Genomic DNA, 20,334 nt, shown 5'->3' on the forward strand with positions numbered 1-20,334 from the left:
AATATTATTGCGATCAGTCACAGTGATCACATGGTACAGGACAAATCACAGCTGGCCTGTGCCATGTGATAGCTGTGGCCAATCACAGCTATTACAAATGCACACAATGGCATATTAATGGATGCCATTCGTAAAAACTATTGTTTATAACCGTGATCATCACTTTAATAAGCAATCATAGAGAAAAAAAATCCTTACCACCTCCCCAGAGCAGTACAGTGTCACTATGGTAACACTGTACTGCTCTAGTCACCATATGAAATAAAAGTTTCAAAAAATTGAAAAAAAAAATATTTTTTTTATATATTGTATGTGGTTAAAGCAGTTCAAGTGCTGTTGAGGTAGTTAACAGTGGCACAAAAATGCAAGAAAATTGTATCCATTTAAATCCTATGGAACTCTTCACACCAATTTGCTGCGCGTGGTGCATTTTTAAAAGTCATGCATGCTGCATTTTTGGTGCATGTTGTAAAAAGCTCACCAAAAATGCACCTCCTCAATGCAATGAATGGAAAATGCATAAAATAGGCATTTTTGGTACACTTTTTGAGTCACATGTGCATGATTGGAGTCAGAAAGGTAGAAAATGCACCAAAACACGTGTTTTTTTCAATGGAGCAGTGTGAAAGGGCCCTTACTCAGTACATGCCTGCTTTTTTAGTAACTTCACCCATATTTGTGGAGAAGTTTGTTTTTTGTTGCTATATGAGATTTTTCATCACTTCCTGTCCTGAAAATACCAAGGCATTTCAATGAGGTGAATGTCCTTTTTTCTTAAAAAAAACCAAAAAAAAACCAAAAACACTGGTCTTGGTTCCTAGTAATTTCTACAATGTTACTTATACAAATACTTGTGACAGAGAGGGGAAACAGGTAGTTCAGATGTCAGGGAAAATCTCCACATGTGTCACAGTAGTAAAAACCAGATAGGAGATATACCCCTTCTCTGCTCTATCCAACATCCATCCATTTTGGCTATGTTCAAGAAGTACAAGAGATTTTTTTTTTTTACTACTGTTGTGCAGGTTGGTGCTATAATCATTACCCCAACCCGTGAGCTTGCTATACAGATTGAGGAGGTGCTGTCACATTTCACAAAACATTTTCCTCAATTCAGGTAAGACTTTTATTTCTCATACATCTCTTCTTTATAATTGCTCTGGAATAAAAGTTGTGTTTCAATTGTTTTCAGAAAATATTATCACCATAGCCTTTAAAAAAAAAAGCCAAAAAACTTATGTATAACCACAACTTGCACAGCTATGCAAACAGCTCTTCCCTGAGAAAATGTAATTTATTCAATGTTTCTTTTCAGCCAGATCCTCCTCATTGGGGGTAGTAATCCAGTTGAAGATGTAAAGAAACTGAAAGAACATGGGTATGTGATTTATAGTATGTATGATAAAATATAAAAAAAATACAATGTTTAAATTGTTTTGCCATTTATCAGTATTGCCAAAAGTATTGTGTAAACCTGAACAATTTTTGCCAGAAATGCCCCAGTTACTGTTTACAGTCAGAGTTAACGAGGACAAATCTAATTGGTGGCTGATGGTGGCACATTATTATTAAGTTTAAAGACATTATCAATTAATGAGTTAGGAGTTATGGTTTTTATGTCTGCTGTATCAAGAACTAATTCACCTATCAGTTCTTCATTTTCCTGAATGTTACAGGAGTATATTTACTTATTGTAACCTGAATTATCTGATTTTTACTTTGACCAGTGGAAACATCATTGTGGCTACACCTGGTAGGTTAGAAGACATGTTCCGTCGACAGGCCGATGGGCTGGATTTGGTCAGCAGTGTCAAGACCCTGGATGTTCTTATTTTGGATGAGGCTGACAGACTTCTGGATATGGGGTTTGAAGCCAGGTGATTTATAATATGTTCCATGTCCATTTTATCAGTAAAATCACTTTACATTGTTCTTGTGCTTTATCTCCATATATCCCCACATTGACTTTCCATTTCATTTTAGTCTAAACACTATATTGGACTACCTACCAAAGCAAAGGAGAACAGGACTTTTCTCAGCTACACAAACCCAGGAAGTTGAGAATCTTGTACGAGCTGGATTGCGCAATCCTGTTCGAATCGCTGTAAAGGAGAAAGGGGTGGCAGCCACTTGCACGCAGAAAACACCAACCAGGCTACAAAATTACTACATGGTAAACTGTAAAAATGTATTAACCTAAAATATGGATTTTTCTTACATTCTTAGGGCAAAATGTTATAGTCTTTGATGTCTGAACAGGAGCTATAGGTGAAATGGTCATATACTAATAGACTGCACTGACCAAGGCTGCCGTCATATGACCATGCTTTCTTTTTTTTCTTTCCCTTAAAGGATAGCTTCACCTTTTAACAAAATATAATAAACACATTTTTTTGTTGGTAAAAAAATGTGCATTTATTATTTTTTGTTTCTTGGGCCTCTAAAGCATTGCACCAGTGATCGGTAGATCGCTGGTGCCATGCAGGTCTCCTGCAGACCTGTCAGTATACCTGTGTGCCCATACATCGCTTACTCACAGGAATACTCAATGAACTACCATGGTTCTCCACAGCACTGTGGTAGTTCATTGAGAACTACAAGTCGACAGCCGCAAAGGCTGTAGGGACTTGTAGTTTTCCATTTCAGAGAATACTGTGAATGACTGACGTGGAGCCCTGCATCTCCATGTTTTTTTTAAATTGTGACAGCTAGTTGGGGGGAGGAGATCGCCCACTATTTGTCACAACGGGGAGCGGGAGCCAGTCCGTTCGTTACTTGTTACACGCTAAACATGGGTGTACCATGTTATGAAAGGTGAACTTATACTTTAAATCTTGATCAGATTCAGGCAGCAATTTGGAGTTTTGTTAACGTCATGTAGGGAAACAATATCAACAGGTAAGGGGTGCATTAAGACGGCCATTAAGGCTTGGTTCACACTAGTGCTGTTTTGCGGGCTGCGGCATGGCATCCCAATTATTTTAATGGGCTGTCGTGCCTTGCAAAACGCATGGAAAAGGTCCTTGCACCTTTCCAGAAATCACAGTATAGTGCAATTTCCAGGTGGGTGGCGTAAGATTAATGGCAGCAGCCCAGGGGTCCCACGTTTTGTGTGTGGATGTTTGCAGCTGCAGGATAAAGTGCGTGTCCCGCACCGGCCACCACCTGCACTAGTGTGAACCAAGCGTAAAATTGGACATGGTTTAATACAAATATGCCTCATAGGAATTAAGGTCATTACTTGAATTCTTTGTGTGCCTGTAAGACCAGATAATTTATCTTCTGTTTTAAAACTGAATGAGGTCAGCATAAAGCATGCGATTATTGTTTTAAGCTTGATTTTTATTCCAAATACCTTTTTGTGTTGAACAGATTTGTAAAGCAAATGAAAAGTTTAATTATCTTGTGAGTTTTCTACGCCAGAGGAAACAAGAGAAGCATTTAGTATTTTTCAGGTAAGCACTAATACACTGTAATGCTTTATAGAACTTAGTCTGTAAGTCCTCTGCTTATCAGTATTTTTTTCTTCACTGTACTTTAGTACCTGTGCTTGTGTGGAGTATTATGGGAAAGCTCTGGAAGCATTTATAAAGAATGTCAAAGTTATGAGCATTCACGGCAAGATGAAACATAAACGAAATAAGATCTTCACAGAGTTCCGAAAGTTAGAAAGGTAAGGATTATTATGTAAAGGACAGAATTCTAGGAATAATATTTTTATTATATATGTCTGAGAAGTATGACTCTAGTGACTGATCATATGTCTTGTTTCAGTGGTATATTGGTGTGTACAGATGTAATGGCAAGAGGTATTGACATTCCAGAAGTAAACTGGGTTATACAATATGATCCTCCTAGCAGTGCCAGGTATGTTTTTATGCTTAGTGAAACAGAACTTCCACATATTTCTTGCGATTATCTGAGAGGTCAGTTTTTACCCTCTGAATGCTGATGGGAGTATTTGAATCCTAGTATGCGTTTTATATATTTTTTAATTGTTTAACCACTTGCCGACCACAGATAGCCGAATGATGGCTTCACTGCTGCTGACCAGGGAGGGCGTCACCCGGTGATCTCCGTGATCGCTGTGTCCTATGGACACAGCTGATCACGTGATATGGTAAAAGGCCAATCACAGCGCAGTTGTCAGAAGAGGGATCGGCACTGACGTGGTTCTGTGGCTTATGTATGTATTTGCAAATGTGTGCTAACTAAACCCGTTTTTAACGCATACTGTTAGGTTAATTCGGTTGTTGGCAAGCTGGTTGGCAAGTTGACCAGGAACTTTCTTTTCTCTCTTTTTTTCTTTTGATAGCCATCGCCTGTTTATTTGTTCTTGCTACAGAGGCCAGTTATAGACTGAGGCAGTGGCCATTTTTTATACCACTTATGATCAGTTCCATCCACCTGTGCCCAGCAGTGCCACCCAGCATTGCCACCATCAGTGCTGCCTATCAGTGCAGCCTCATCAACGCACATCAGTGAAGGAGAAAAATGACCTGTTAGCTAAATTTTATAATAGAAACAAAAAAAAAATTTTCTTTACATTTTTTGCTCTTTTTTTTGTTTATAGTGCAAAAAATAAAACACCCAGCGGCGAGTAAATACCACCTAAAGAAAGCTCTATTTGTGTGAAAAAAATTATAAAAATTTCATATGGGTACAGTGTTACATGACCACGCAATTGTCATTCAAAGTGCGACAGCGCTGAAAGCTGATAATTGGCCTGGTAAGGAAGGGGGTATAAGTGCACAGTAGGTAAGTGGTTAAGGGCTAAGTTCACCTTTAGGAACATGTTGCATGTCGCACCCATATTTAGGGTATTGCATGTAACATGTTCGTAATCACCCACTCCCCCATGAGTGCAATGCTTTGCAGGCTTCTGTGGGAAAAAAATAACATATACCTTTTTTTTCCCTTCAAAAATGAGTGCATTTATTATTTTTTTTTAATAAAGGTGAACTTAGCCTTTAAAAGTCACAGAATAACATTTGCAGTCTCTGGCAGGAAACAATGGTAACTTTAGTTATTATACACTTTGATGGCTGCAGTTAGTCACAATCATCATTAATGTGACTATAAGAATCCTAATTACGCAAATTAAGGCTGTAAATCCAAAAACGTTTTTAGAATGTTAAAGCAAAGCAAATGCATACTTTACTTTTTAATTTAAATAAAAATTGCCTTTCCAAACAGGCTCCTTTTGGGGAATGAAATGTACTTCCTATTAGGTGTATGAGTGTCAGTTTTATGTTGTGGGTCTCTTATTTTTACTTCTTGCCAATGTCAGTCTTTGCTTCCAGTGCCTTTGTACATCGTTGTGGACGCACAGCACGAATTGGTCATCATGGCAGTGCACTTGTGTTTTTGCTTCCTATGGAAGAGTCCTATGTCAGTTTTCTGTCTATTAATCAAAAGGTGAGTTCTTCCTACAAAACCATTTTATGTTAAAGTATCACACACAATGTTGTATCAATAACACTCCTCATTTAATTATATTGGGTGTAGTTAGGCAATTTTTTGTCCTTTGAATCCATACTAGCATAGAGCACATCAGAGCCCTCTTATAGCTGAAGCTATACATGTCTCACTCCATCACAAATCTAAAAAATAAGGGGTCTATTCTCCATTTTAGGGTGGTGGACAAAGCCATGTGAATCAGTCAGCTATCTTATTTATAAATTTTGTATTTAGTGTAGTGGTGCACCGAAATGAAAATTCGGTTACTGAAACCGAAAATTCAAAATGCACTTGGCTGAAAACCGAAATGCGCAGTTTTTAAATATTTAATATATATTTTTTGGAAAAAAAAAACCACTTTGATTAAAAAAAAAAAAAAAAAATATATATATATATACCCCAATTGTTTTGTAAAATATGTAAGAGGATGTTACAGTGAGTAAATAGATACCCAACATGTCACGCTTTAAAATTGCGCAGGCTCGTGGAATGGCGTGGAACTGTGGTACTTAACCATTTGCTGCCCGGCCTATAGCTGTTTGGCGGCAGCAAAAATGCATTACCTTTCCGGGGTGTACGCCATTTGGCGTCCTCCCGCACATGCGCAGATCGCGCTCCTGCGCGATCTGTCAACGGCCGTATACCTCGGACACGGATGATGACAGATCTGAGTACCGGCCCCTGTTGACAGTACCATGTGACCTGCTGTGACCAATCACAGCTGGTCACATGACAGTTGTATACAATGGATGGCTTCATTTATGCCATCCGTTGTATACTAGTGTCTAGCTGCGAATGGTCACAGCAGGTCACATACACATGTCATGTGATTAGCTGTGGCCAAATCACAGCTAAGCACAAAAAAAACCCAAAAAAAACCCTGAATGAATCGATGTCATTCAGGTAAATGCTTGCTTATAGCAAAGTAATTCTTTGCTATAAGCAAATTGTGTAAAAAAAAAAAAAAAAAAAAAATACTGATCACTTACCTAAAGTAGCCAGTGGCTCCTGCTGCTGTCTCAGTCAATGATTAGAGGGAGTCCCGGGACAGCCGAAGCTCTCATGTACATCACTGGATCTAGAGGGAGCTCAGGTAAGTGTGAGGGGAAGCAGCACATAGGTTTTTTACCTTCATGCATGAAGGTAAAAACCTTCTGTCTTTTAGAACCACTTTAAGTCTTGCTTGAGAATAGTAATATACATTGTAACAATTTTAGATTCATGTGTAATGTTCTGTATCGGTTTCCTTTGTCCCTTATCACCTCCAAACTACTTCTTGTGACATGATCTCTGTTGCAGACTGATATTTATCAGTTGCTGTCATTATTGCCACTAACATCTGTGTTCTCTTATGATTCACAGTGCCCGCTGCAGGAAATGGCAGAACTAAACTGCACAGTTGACCATCTGCCAAAACTTAGGTCCATGGCACAGGGTGATCGGGCAATGTTCGAGAAAGGCATGAAAGCTTTTGTGTCTTATGTGCAAGCCTATGCTAAACATGAATGCAACTTAATATTCAGAGTGAAAGGTACTCAAATTATTCATTCCCTTTAAGCAAGGACAGAATTTAAAGTAGATATGGATGTCACAGACAAGAACAAAAATTACAGAGCTAATAATACTGGAAATGTAATCTTTCCTCTTCATTACTGTTAACAGATTAATTGAATCATTCTTTACACTTTTAGACTGGTTGAATGCCACCCAATTTTTTTTTACTGTAATGCAATCAGTCGCAAGCCACAAAATTTGTGATTGCATCCATCCCTAAACCATTGTGGCAAACAGAGCTAGGCTTTTTGACATGCCATTTCTCACTTGTCTTAATGGGTCCTTAATGCATTCCTAAGGAGTATCAGGAGTATCCCCCTAAGGGCTCATCTACAAATGTTTCTAGGTGCTTAACAGTGTTAAAAAAGCCAAGCTCAGGCTGCTGGAACTGGTATTCTGCTTCTTTGAGATGTGCCATTAAGGTCTTTGGCACTATGAAATATTGGTTTATCTCTAAGCATGGGGACAGCATGCGGTTAAAGCAGATATGGCATATTAGCATCCTTATAAATGGTTATAATAGTTTGCCCACAGCCACTGGCCAAGGTTTTAAAAGATATTGACAACTGTCATGTGTCTGGGGATGCCTACTTTAACCTATCTGATATTGACAACTGTCATGTGTCTGGGGATGCCTACTTTAACCTATATGATTTTTTGTCTTCATAGATTTGGACTTCTCAGCTCTTGCACGTGGCTTCGCTCTGCTGAAAATGCCTCGCATGCCAGAATTGAGAGGAAAGAACTTCTCAGACTTTGTTCCCAGTTCTATCGATACAAACTCTATCCCTTATAGAGATAAAAACCGAGAAAAGCAGAGACAAAAAATGATGCAGGAGAGGAAGGAGAAGCAGGATGAAGATGGCGGAAGGAAAAATTTTGCCAAGAACAAAGCCTGGTCCAAACAGAAATTACGCAAAGCTAAAAAGAAGAAAATGGCTCTTAAGAGGAAACATGAAGAGGTAAATTGATCAGATTTGTTTTGTAATTTTGCACACAATCACTATTCTCTTTGTTGCAAGATTTGTGAAAAAATACACCCTGTGCTGCAAGTGATCCCCAGACTTTTACACTAGAAGCAACCCTTTGTGGAGGTAAACAGTACTCTAGTAACAGTTTACCATCATCAGGGTAAGCGCTGTAAATTAGAAGAAGAGTCTGCTTCTATAGATTCCAGTAGCTGGAGAAGATAGGTTAGTGACTGGATATTGGGGGTTTTGTTTTTGAACAGCAGAGAGAATCCTTTCAATGATCGACTAACATGCAGTGTATGACTGTTTTGTATTTTTATATAGAACAGATTGAAACTATATGTACACAATGCACTTTACTTAAAGCTACATTGTCACTACAATAAAAAAAATATCAAGCTCTGAATATACCTGTCTGTGGTGACATTGTGTGTTGCAGACGTTTTTGCTAAAATCATAGTGTTATTGCTAAGATTTGTGACTTTCCTCCTTGTTAAATAGGTGGTGGTGGCAGTTTAAAGGGTTAATTGCGTAATTAACTTAACCCAGTGACAATCGCTATCAGGCTACTGGCATCTACATTGTTGGTCCGGCGAGCTGGAAAATCTCTGTGCATGATGCAGCTGAGCGGTGGTATTGTTACGCAAGTGACAGTGCGGTGTGAGATTGGCTGGTCCTTTGTTAGGAGTTGGTGAGAAGGGACAGGGGTCGGGCACTGCGTTCGTCACAGCATGCACTGTTGTTCTCCCTGCTGGCCTCTGTGTTACTACTGGACACAGCAGTGATTATAGGGGCCAGTGGATGGAACAGTTTGTAGTGGTGGACCAGGCACCCAACATGGTTCAGGAAGGAGGTCTTTCAGCTGCCGTAGCTGTTTAGGTGGCTAAAGATAAATCTTGCCCCAGAACTATGAATTATACCTCTTCATTTTCAGAGTGCTTTCTTTGTGCAATAGCTGTGTTGCATACAAATATGTACATTTGATTTGTAATTATTTTTTTCATAGCACATTACTTTGAATGTGACAGGAAACTTTAACATTCATTCGTCATTAGCTACTTCAGTACTGCAAGGGGTGTGGGACTGTCCAAAGTATGTGAGCACTGCTTTGTTTTCACTGTTTGCTTTGTATTGTAGGGCTCTGATATAGATGATGAGGATGTGGATGAGCTGCTTCATGATACCAGGTTGCTGAAAAAGTTGAAGAAGGGAAAAATTACTGAGGAAGAATTTGAGAAGCAGCTAACATCAACTGCAGGAGCCAAGGGTGAATCTGACATCTCGGACTGAACATAAATAATCTCTTTTAAGCTTTTAAAACTCTGTACAGATATTTTTTTTTTTTTTTTTTTAGAGTAAAGTTCCTTTTGCTGATAGACATATTTGTACTGCATTTTAAAACTGTAAATTAATTTATTATAGAAAAACTAAGTTGTTCCTGTTTGTGATGCAAAGCATTACATTTCACAATCATGCATAAAATGTGTTTTAAGGGCTGGTTAACACCGGGATTGCACAGGAAAGTGTTGTGCGTTTTGACAGCCCATTCATACTGGACGGCGGAAAAAAAATAATGTACCAAATCGCATGGTATTGCAGTAAGATGAAATTCGGTGCTCGCAAATGCACGGTATTTGCGATCTGTGTTTGGGTACCATTAAAAATACATTGGCACCCACATGCAGAAAGCAAGGCCAGCACATTTACCTGCAGTGCGAGAAACGTACACAAAATTCACCTTTCCTGCACCATGTTCTGCTGTGAACCAGCCCTAGAGCAAACCTGTACTTGGAGATCTATGTGTGAAAACATTTGTGACTGTGATGTGGTAGTTGCCTGCCTGGCTCTGGGGTTTTTGCTGCTTGAGCCACTGACTTAGAGCAATCAGGTGGCAGATTAAATCCACTCTGGATCTGCAAATTTGTTCTGGGTCTCTGACCCAAATATTATTGAAGCCTCTGGATCAGCATGACTAAATTTTTAATGCGTTTTCTGCCACTGATGTATGCTTATGGACAATTTTGGGCACCGACGTTTGTTGCCAATCGTGAACTATGTTAAGATTTGACATGTTGGGTAACTTTTTACTTGACACCTCATCTTCTATATATGACCAAAAAATGTACTAATACATGTGGTGTTGTTTTTTATCCTAAACTTAACTCTAGTGTATTTTTGTACTGAAAATATGCTGTTGATAAACAGTTATTTTATTCTCAAAGGAGTTTTAACTTCTACCTAAAATCACATTTTAACACGTGGAAAAAAAAAAAAAATACCAGAAATCTATAAGGCTGTTTCACACTGATTCGACGCAAAAAGACATAGGTGTTTTTATAGCGCTTTGAGCGTTTTTTTAAAGAACATGTGACTTAAAAACTACACCAAAAAGGCTTCTCAGAGGTTCTTTCCATTTATTTCAATGGGAAGAGGCGGTGCTTTTTTTTTTTTTGTTTAACTCACCAAGCATGCCTCCAAAGATGCTGCAAGCAGGAGTTTTTGCCCCGCACTGCAAGCACAACGCCTCAGTGTGAAAACATATATAGATATACATTCACATACACAGGGAAGCATTTTTCTTGAGCTTTTCAGGTGCTTCTTTAAACACAAAAGCGCTTCAAAAACTCCTCAGTGTGAAAGTAACCTAACTGATAGCCATACTATTTGTGGTTTGATATCCCAGCTTTTTATTTTCCCTCCAAACATCAAGTTCCATCTGCAAGTTTCTAGAGCAGGTTTTTGTCCAATTGGACCTTAAGGCTACTTTCACACTGAGGATTTTTTGAAGCATTTTTGCATTTAAGAAAAGCTCAAGAAAAATGCTTCCCTATGTTTATGTATGTTTTCACACTGGGGCTTTGCGCTTCCATGGCGGTGTAAAAATGCCTGCTTGCAGCATTTTCAGAACGTTTTGTTCAGTTTAAGAAAACACCTCTTCTCATTGAAAATCAATGGAAAGCGCCTAAAAAACACCTCTGAGAAGCATTTTGGTGCAGTTTTTAAGTCACATGTACTTTTAGAAAGCACGGTAAAAACGCTGTGTTTTTGCGGTGGATCAAATGGCGGTATATATGCTGGAATTTATTTTTTTTTATACTAGTAATGGCGGCGATCAGTGAATTATAGCGGGATTGCAGTGGGTATTCTGACACTGGGTGGGAACTAACTGCCACCCCAATGACACTAATACAGTGATCAGTGCTAATAAAAAGCAGACACTGTAGTAATGGCACTGGGCAGGAAGGGGTTAACATCTGGGGTGATCAAAGGGTTAACTTTGTGCTGTATAACAATGTGCTGTGTGTTTTACCACGGAGACATGCTGCTGTGTATTTCTCTGCTGTGCCGAGAAATACACAGCAGCATGTCCTTGCTGGCAGGAGAGAGACCTGTGTTTACATCCAGGTCTCTCCCGTTAGTGTTACTTGGCGACTTGCCGGGTGCCGGCAGGGAATCTCTGGTCGTGACCCGGTGATTTGACATCTGTAGCCACCAATGGTGCCGTGCGGCATACACGCCCCCTACGCAGAAATGCAAATCATGTATATATGTACACATGATTTTGCTCAGCCCTACAGCAGTAGTTCTACTATAGGGTGGCTGGCAAGCAGTTAATTCTCATTAGTGTTATTCAATAATTCAGCAAACATTTTTTTTTCTTTTTATTATCCATATTTAGTGTGTTGCTTGGCCTGTTAGCAGCAGCAAAATGTGTATTTTTATTAATTGTTAGGGGTTCACATATACAAATAATTGTTGGATGAATGTCACAGGAATTTTCTTAGCCCTCACAAGTTCTGACCATATTTTATCTAAAATGTTGATGTCCTGTGATTGTCAGCTTCATCTTGTCCCCATATATATGTAATTTCCTGAAATTCTTAAAACAGGTAAATTATGGCCACTAGATGGTACTGACATCAAAGGAAATCAATGCAAAATACGGCCAAAGTTCATAAGGGCTACACAAAAGCATTCCAATTTTTAAACATAGACCCCTTTGTGTTAATACAGCAGTAAAGTACCATTCCTCTTCTTGACTACATAGATTTAGTAACATTCTTAGCCTACCATCAATGGCAAAATAGGCTGACTTTTTTCATTTATATTGCTTTGCGATTTACCACTTTGTTTGTTCTGAGGAAAGTTGTCACCAAGACAGAAAGTGAGGGGAAATCCCAAATTCTTTGTTCCTAGGACAGAGTAAATCTTCCAAAGGCCACACCTGTTCTGGGGAACTCTCTGTATGAGAAACTCCCCTCTGTGACAGTGGGAGACCCTGCTACTGTGAAAATGGTTGCAGAAAGGACACCTGGTTCACACTTATGTAGAATATGCGACTCCAGAGTATCTGTTTTTACCTTATTTTTCTCCAGATATTGGTATTCCCGGATTGGGCTCCATAGATTGGAGATTTCAGTGTGCCTTGGAAAGGAAGAAAGCTCCAACCCAATATCCAGGTCTTGCTGAAGATCACCAGGGTGTGGGTCAAGGTGCACACAACCTTAATGATAGGCTTGGGCATAGCTCAATGATTACATTAGGAGATAGGTGTACTCCACCCAAAAGCCAGGAGGGCTTCAGACAGGTGCCAGGAGATCCCCTATTAAGAGATCAGCTAAAGCATGCACATGGTTTTTGAGCGTTTCATGAATACACGCAAATTGAGATTAAAGCCTAAATTATGACTTAGGTCAGGTTCTAGACCTGGCTGAAGTGTAGACTGCTGAGAAGCCCAGGCTATGCTGTTTGACAAGGATGCCTGGATTATAAAACTAGGTGAACAGAGTAACAAATCATTTAGCAGGTAAAACTATTCACATTCCAACTGTACTTGGTTAACTGCCTGGAGGTCAACTTTCTTTTTTGAATCTGGACAGATTTACACAACATCCATATATATTTATAAAAATGACCAGAATTTTTTGTTTTAAATGTTTATTACAATATTATAAGTATAGTTTAATGAGTTCATCACTGATTGCAGAAGGGGTCAGGACTCCCAGGTCTGTGAAGAGCAGTGTAATTAGGGAAGGGGAGGTATAGTCTATCCAGGGGTGCTCTTTCATTAGGTCCTTTTTTTGCTGTTGTGTATCTGCTTTGTACTAGAAAAAAACAAAAACATATTGGTACATTTTTATATGTTTTTCTCTTAAAATGCCAGTTAATTTTCAGATATTTAAAAGGACTATACCAAGAAAAAAAGCAATAACATGCTATAGTAAAATACAGAAGACATCACTGGTCATATCACAAGCATGTCAGAATATGGCATAGTCTGGCATAAAATACAAAAATTATAATCCTATACCCACAGTTGTCAGATCACCCCATCGATCACAGAACGTCTAGTATTTAGCATGTCCTTAGAGGAGAATCCTATGTGCTTAGATGCCCCAGAGAGCGTTTTGAATGTGGTCAGCATTTGCTTAGCTTATTGCATAATGTGTGCAACATGGTCTTGGCAGTCAACCTTCCATGTTCAGTATTCCCTGGCAATGTCGCTGTGTTTAAAAAGTCTGTCAAAAAAATATCCCATATGTTTAGAGTGCTGTTATCACTGTTCAGTGTATGATGATGTCCCTGGCAATATCCCAATGCGCTTCATGTCTATGGAAAAGTAATCTGCTCTGCCTTTCCCATGTTGTGGTCACAATGTCCCTTCTACATAGATTGGCAATGCTATGCTCATTTTATTCCTTGTTGGATACCTAATGTGCCCAGCATGTCCATGGCAGAGAATCCCATGTAGTCAGGACATCTCATTTTGTCTTTAGTAGGCTGCCAATTGTCCAAACATGTTCTTCATGCTCCTTATAACCATGGCAACATGGTGAGCTTGTTTCTGGAAGACTTTTCCTAGTCCTTGCAAAGGTGCCCAATATGTCTCTGGAAAAGTATTTCTCATGGTCCACCTATCTTTGGAAGTAATTCTTGCAACATTAGCCAACTATGCAGTATGTACAGTTAGGTCTATATATATATATATATATATATATTTTTGGACACAGGCACAATTTTAGTTTTTTTTCCAGGTATTTACCTAAACATATTCAAGCTATAGTTATATAATGAATATGGGCTGAAAGTGCACACTCTCAGGTTTAATTTGAGGGTATATACAGTTGTGTTCAAAATAATAGCAGTGTGTTGAAAAAAGTGAATAAAGCTCAAAATCCTTCTAATAGCTTTTATTTCCATACACACAAATGCATTGGGAACACTACACATTCTATTCCAAATCAAAACATGAAGAACAATATATCAAATTTGTGTTGTTCCTCTAAAAAAAATGAAGAAAAGTGAATATTAGACTGTTCAAAAAAAAATAGCAGTTTGTGTATTCTTCTTTACAAACACTCACTATATAAACTGAAAAATGTTTGAAGATATTGCTTTCCTTTGAATCACTTAATGAATATTTAGTTGTATAAGCGCTGTTTCTGAGAACTGCTGTACATCTGTGTTGCATGGAGTCAACCAACTTCTGGCACCTGTGAACAGGTATTCCAGCCCAGGATGATTGGACTACATTCCACAGTTCTTCTCTATTTCTTGGTTTTGCCTCAGAAACTGCATTTTTGATGTCACCCCACAAGTTTTATATTGGATTAAGATCCGGGGATTGGACTGGCCACTCCATAACATCAATCTTGTTGGTCTGGAACCAAGATGTTGCATGTTTACTGGTGTGTTTGGGGTCGTTGTCTTGTTGGAACACCCATTTCAAGGGCATTTCCTCTTCAGCATAAGGCAGCATGACCTCTTCAAGTATTCAAACTGATCCATGATTCCTGGTATGCGATAAATAGGCCCAACAGCGTAGTATGACAAACATCCCCATATCATGATGCTTGCGCAACCATGCTTCACTGCCATTTTAAAGCATTTGCGATCATTTTAGCTGAGCAGCCTATCATTTTCTGTACTTCTTTATATGTTTTCCCCTCTCCAATCAACTTTTTAATCAAGGTTCGCTGTTCTTCTGAACAATGTCTGGAACGACCCGTTTTCTTCAGAATTTCAGAGAGAAATGCACTGTAACCAGCATGTACATTTGCTGCCTTCCTTCCTTAAATAAGGGCAATAATTGCCACCTGTTTTTCAAAGAATGAATGACCCCACTAATAGAACTCCACACTGCTATTATTTTGAACATGCCCCTTTCAATTAGTGATTCAATTACACAGAAGCAGCAGCATGCATGTCATGACTGTTGGATTTCTATTACTCTACTACACCTGCTAGTAAAGTATTTGCCATGTAGAAATATCATTTCTAGCAAAAACAGTGATTGATCAGGTTAGTGATGTTTGACTGCTGTTATTTTGAACACAACTGTACATCACATTGGAGGAAGGGTTTAGGAATTACAACTCTTAAGGGTAACCATCCCCCCTTTTTCAAGGGACCAAAAGTAATTGGAGAATTGAATCAAAAGCTGTTTCATGGCCAGGTGTGGGCTACTCCATCATTTATTCATCAATTAAGCAGGTAAAAGCTTTGGAGTTGATTCTAAGTGTGGTATTTGCATTTGGAATCTATCGCTGTGAACCTACATCACGCGTTCAAAGGAGATGTCCATGCAATAGGCCATTGTAAGGCTTCAAAAATGAAACAAATCCATCAGAGAGATAGCAGTGACATTAGGAGTGGCCAAATCAACAGTTTGGTACATTCTGAGGAAAGAAGCACGCACTGGTGAACTCGGCAACATATACAGGCATGGATGTCCATGGAAGACAACAGAGGTGGATGATTGCAGGATCCTCTCTGTGGTAAAGAAAACCCCATTCACAACATCCATTTTTCAGGGGTTCCTTGGCAGCATGCCTAATATTTTCCCAAAAATTATATACAAGCCAGCAGATGGACCAAGCCTGCCTGTTAGTTACACAAAGCTACAGATTTTCATTGGGCACCATTACAACCTTCCAGCTGCCAGTGTCCCAACAACTAATTATGTCATCATTTGATGAGGATGTCAAGCCACTGTACAGCATCCTTGTTTGCCCCTGTCCACCAACACTGGGGTCACATTAGATGAGTGAGGGAGAAGAGAGACACGGAAGTACGAGTTGGTACCAGTGTGCAAAGGTGTGTTTGCTTTGGAAGAATAAATCACTTCTAAATGTTGAGTGTCCTACATGTGTGGATGTAGCTACGTTATGTAAAACTATTAGTTTAGTTTTTTTACATTTTACAATGGGGTACCCCGAGATTGTGCAGAATTTTAAAGGATGCCTTGACTGCAAAAAGGTTGAGAAACACTGATCTAGAGACATCTGGCACTTACATAAAGTCTTGTGGATGTTACTTATAGGTACTACACTGGAATGCTCATTTTAATGCAAACACTTACAGATGGATACAGGAAGGGAGTAAAAGTCTGCAGTTCTAGAATACCATTATGATGTTTATTTTTATATATTTGTCAGACTGTTTCCCTTTAGGATGTGGTGCTCCTTTTATCGGAGAGGAGTGATTGCTATAGAGCTACCAATTGTTCAACCTTATATTATGGACAGGTTCTTTGTCCCTGGGCAGACTTGCAGTTATATAAGAGCAGTGAATTTTCACCTCTCTTCACTTACATGTCCTCTAGATTCTGTGGATATAAAAAGTCTACACACCCCTGTTAAAATGTCAGGTTTCTGTGATGTAAACAAAAAATGAGACAAAGATAAATCATTTCAGAACTTTTTCCACCTTTAATGTGACCTATAAACTGTACAATTTGAAAAACAAACTGAAATCTTTTTTTTGGGGGGTGGGGAGTAAACATACAAAAACTACAATAATGTGGTTGCATAAGTGTGCACACCCTCTTATAACTGGGGATGTAGCTGTGTTCAGAAGCAATCACATTCAAAATCATGTTAAATAGGAGTCAGTACACACCTGCCATCATTTAAAGTGCCTCTGATCAATCCCAAATAAAGTTCAGCTATTCTAGTAGGTCTTTCCTGACATTTTCTTAGTCACATCCTACAGCAAAAGCCATGGTCTGCAGAGAGCTTCCAAAGCATCAGAGGGACCTCATTCTTAAAAGGTATCAGTCAGGAGAAGGGTACAAAAGAATTTCCAAGCCATTAGATTTACCATTGAACACAGTGAAGACAGTCATCATCAAGTAGAGAAAATATGGTGCAACAGTGACATTACCAAGAACTGAACGTCTCTCCAAAATTGATGAAAAGACGAGAAGAAAACTGGTTCAGGAGGCTGTCAAGAGGCCTACAGCAACATTAAAGAAGCTGCAGGAATATCTGGCAAGTACTGGCTGTGTGGTACATGTGACAACAATCTCCCGTATTCTTCATTTGTCTGGGCTATGGGGTACAGTGACAAGACGGAAGCCTTTTCTTACGAAGAAAAACATCCAAACCCAGCTATATTTTGCAAAAACACATCTGAAGTCTCCCAAAAGCATGTGGGAAAATGTGTTCTGGTCTGATGAAACTAAGGTTGCACTTTTTTGGCCATAAATTCCAAAAGATATGTTTGGTGCAAAAACAGCACTGCACATCACCAAAAGAACATCATACCCACAGCAAAGCATGGTGGTGGCAGCATCATGCTTTGGGGCTGTTTTTCTTCAGGTGTAACTGGGGCCTTAGTCAAGGTAGAGGGATATATGAACCGTTCCAACTGTCAATATTGGCACAAAACCTTCATGCTTCTGCTAGAAAGCTGAACATGAAGAGGATCAAAAGCGTACGTCCAAGTCAACATAGAAATGTCTTCACCAGAAGAAGATTAAAGTTTTGGAATGGCCCAGCCAGAGCCCAGACTTGAATCCAATTGAAAATTTGTATGGTGATCTGAAGAGGGCTGTGCACAGGAGATGCCCTCGCAATCTCACAGATTTGGAGTGTTTTTGCAAGGAAGAGTGGGCAAATATTGCCAAGTCAAGATGCGCCATGCTGACAGACTCATACCCAAAAAGAGTGCTGGAATCAAATCAAAAGGTGCTTCAACAACGTATTAGTTTAAGGGTGTGCACACTTATTGTGATGACTTTTGGACTGTTTATTAAGAAAAATGATATTATCCCAACATAGGAAATTCTAAGCTGACTGTCATGGGTTAACATCCTTGGTTAATTTCAAGTGACCTTCCACGAAGCTACCATAAGCAATGAGTGGGAGAGATTTGTTTAAGATACAATGAGGTTAAAACACCACTATTTGAATTTCTGCAGGTGATCAAACACAGTACCAAAGTTTGACAATCATGGGACTAAATCCTTATTGTCTTGTGTTCTCCCAAAACCTTTCGAAGGTGTGTGATCACCAAACAAAACCTCTGAACTGTCACAATCAGCTATTGAATCCAGTTAAAATCCAGTCCAATCTGTTTACCCAAATTACCCAACAATGGATGAAGCTTTCTATGTCACATCTCCTTGAACTGTACATTCAGCATAAGGTGAAACCTGGGTCATTTAAGACAAAGAGCTTGGTATACCTAAACAGAATTATCATCAAAAGGTATGTACCCACACACCAAAATCTATTCAAAGTTGGGTACTGCCTACCACTCAACTGAAGATCATGAAGTTAAAAATACAAGATGGTTTGTGAGTTGGGTAATTTCTATATTTCCAAAGGAAATCAGCCATCCCAATACAGTTCATAGCAGGAAAATGAGAAACCAAATATATTCACATATCATATATTTTTTTGGTCCTTATTCAAGAGTTAGTGGGGAGATCATTTATACCTGAATAGGACCCATATTTTATCCATAAAGACATACTGTTTATATAAAAAAGGGCGAGTCATCATTAAGACCACCAGTTCATTTGTGATACCTGACTGTCCCTGGTGGACAGGTAAGGAACTTCTCTAGGTACGCAAACTTCTCAACCGTCCAATCAACAAGCCTGTTGGGAGGTCCTTCGGAACAAAGGACTTGTATGGTATAAAATGCCAAATACCTCAAATTGAAAGACAACTTCTGAAGACTTCTGACAACTGCTACTATTTCTGAAATCACTACTTGATTACTTCTGAGCTACCGTATTTGCCGGCGTATAAGACGACTTTTTGACCCTTGAAAATCTTCTCAAAAGTCGGGGGTCGTCTTATACGCCGGTACACATGTTAGGGGGGCTGCGGCATTAAGTACAGGGGTTTGCAGGGGCTGATGTCTCTTACCTGGATCCAGTCCCACGACGATCCGGTCCAGGAAGCGCGGCGTCTCCTTCAGTTCGGCCACTGGATGTTCGTGCGGCTGCTCGGCTCCGCCTCCTCACCGGTGATTGGCTGCCAGAACTGTAGCTCAGGAAAGGCACACAGGCGGCCAATCACCGGCGAGGGGGCGGAGCCGAGCGGCCCCGCAAAAATTGAGTGCCGGAGCAGCAGGTAAGTGTTCTGTGTAGAGGTGCTGCTGCAACCACATATGCTGGCTGCAGCAGCACCATACGAGAACAGGGTCAGCAAGTCTCAGTGGGAGGAATAGTGCCCCATCATTGGTGTCACTGATACCAATGATGGGGCACTATTCCTCCCACTGATACCAACGATGGGGCACTATTCCTCCCACTGACACCAACGATGGGGCACTATTCCTCCCACTGACACCAACGATGGGGCACTATTCCTCCCCCCCCACTGACACCAACGATGGGGCACTATTCCCCCCCCACTGACACCAACGATGGGGCACTATTCCCCCCCCACTGACACCAACGATGGGGCACTATTCCACCCCCCACTGACACCAATGATGGGGCACCATTCCTGCCACTGATACCAATGATGGGGCACTATTCCTCCCACTGACACCAACGATGGGGCACTATTCCTCCCACTGACACCAACGATGGGGCACTATTCCTCCCACTGACACCAACGATGGGGCACTATTCCTCCCACTGACACCAACGATGGGGCACTATTCCTCCCACTGATACCAATGATGGGGCACTATTCCTCCCACTGATACCAATGATGGGGCACTATTCCTCCCACTGACATCAATGATGGGGCACTATTCCTCCCACTGACATCAATGATGGGGCACTATTCCTCCCACTGACATCAATGATGGGGCACTATTCCTCCCACTGGTGTGCATTGGAAGAGGGGTAGTCTTATACGGCGAGTATAGCCCAAACACTACATTTTAGCAGGAAAAGTAGGGGGGTCGTCTTATACGCCCAGTCGTCTTATACGCCGGCAAATACGGTACTTCTGAAACAACTTCTTAACTACTCTACTACTACTATATACTGCACTATACTCACTTGCTACCTGTGGCCATTTTGCTGAGAACTTCCAGCTGCCACTTTATTTTTGAAGGCCATTTGAAGGAAAAGATTTTTGCCAGAGATGCTGATGAT

General features: G+C 40.0%; 2 protein-coding genes across 2 annotated transcripts in view; one reads left to right on the top strand and one right to left on the bottom strand.

Moving 5' to 3' along the window:
• Window positions 1–10,206, top strand: part of DDX55 (DEAD-box helicase 55) — a 13,772-nt gene extending 3,566 nt beyond the window's left edge. The window contains exons 4-14 of the mRNA XM_089662023.1: window positions 1,026–1,117; window positions 1,316–1,378; window positions 1,728–1,877; window positions 1,984–2,173; window positions 3,373–3,455; window positions 3,542–3,673; window positions 3,775–3,867; window positions 5,304–5,418; window positions 6,823–6,991; window positions 7,684–7,976; window positions 9,123–10,206. Coding sequence (XP_089518149.1) covers window positions 1,026–1,117; window positions 1,316–1,378; window positions 1,728–1,877; window positions 1,984–2,173; window positions 3,373–3,455; window positions 3,542–3,673; window positions 3,775–3,867; window positions 5,304–5,418; window positions 6,823–6,991; window positions 7,684–7,976; window positions 9,123–9,275 — 1,533 coding nt within the window. The 3' untranslated portion in view covers window positions 9,276–10,206. The remainder of the gene's footprint in view (window positions 1–1,025; window positions 1,118–1,315; window positions 1,379–1,727; window positions 1,878–1,983; window positions 2,174–3,372; window positions 3,456–3,541; window positions 3,674–3,774; window positions 3,868–5,303; window positions 5,419–6,822; window positions 6,992–7,683; window positions 7,977–9,122) is intronic.
• A 2,685-nt stretch (window positions 10,207–12,891) lies between these two features.
• EIF2B1 (eukaryotic translation initiation factor 2B subunit alpha) overlaps window positions 12,892–20,334 on the bottom strand; it is a 31,257-nt gene continuing 23,814 nt past the window's right edge. The window contains exon 9 of the mRNA XM_089662026.1: window positions 12,892–13,090. Within this exon, the coding sequence (XP_089518152.1) occupies window positions 12,935–13,090 (156 nt within the window). The 3' untranslated portion in view covers window positions 12,892–12,934. The remainder of the gene's footprint in view (window positions 13,091–20,334) is intronic.

Source organism: Staurois parvus, unplaced genomic scaffold (assembly GCF_062004578.1).
Source record: "Staurois parvus isolate SC_StPar_1 unplaced genomic scaffold, SC_StPar_1.0 ptg001418l, whole genome shotgun sequence".
Classification (NCBI taxonomy): domain Eukaryota; kingdom Metazoa; phylum Chordata; class Amphibia; order Anura; family Ranidae; genus Staurois; species Staurois parvus.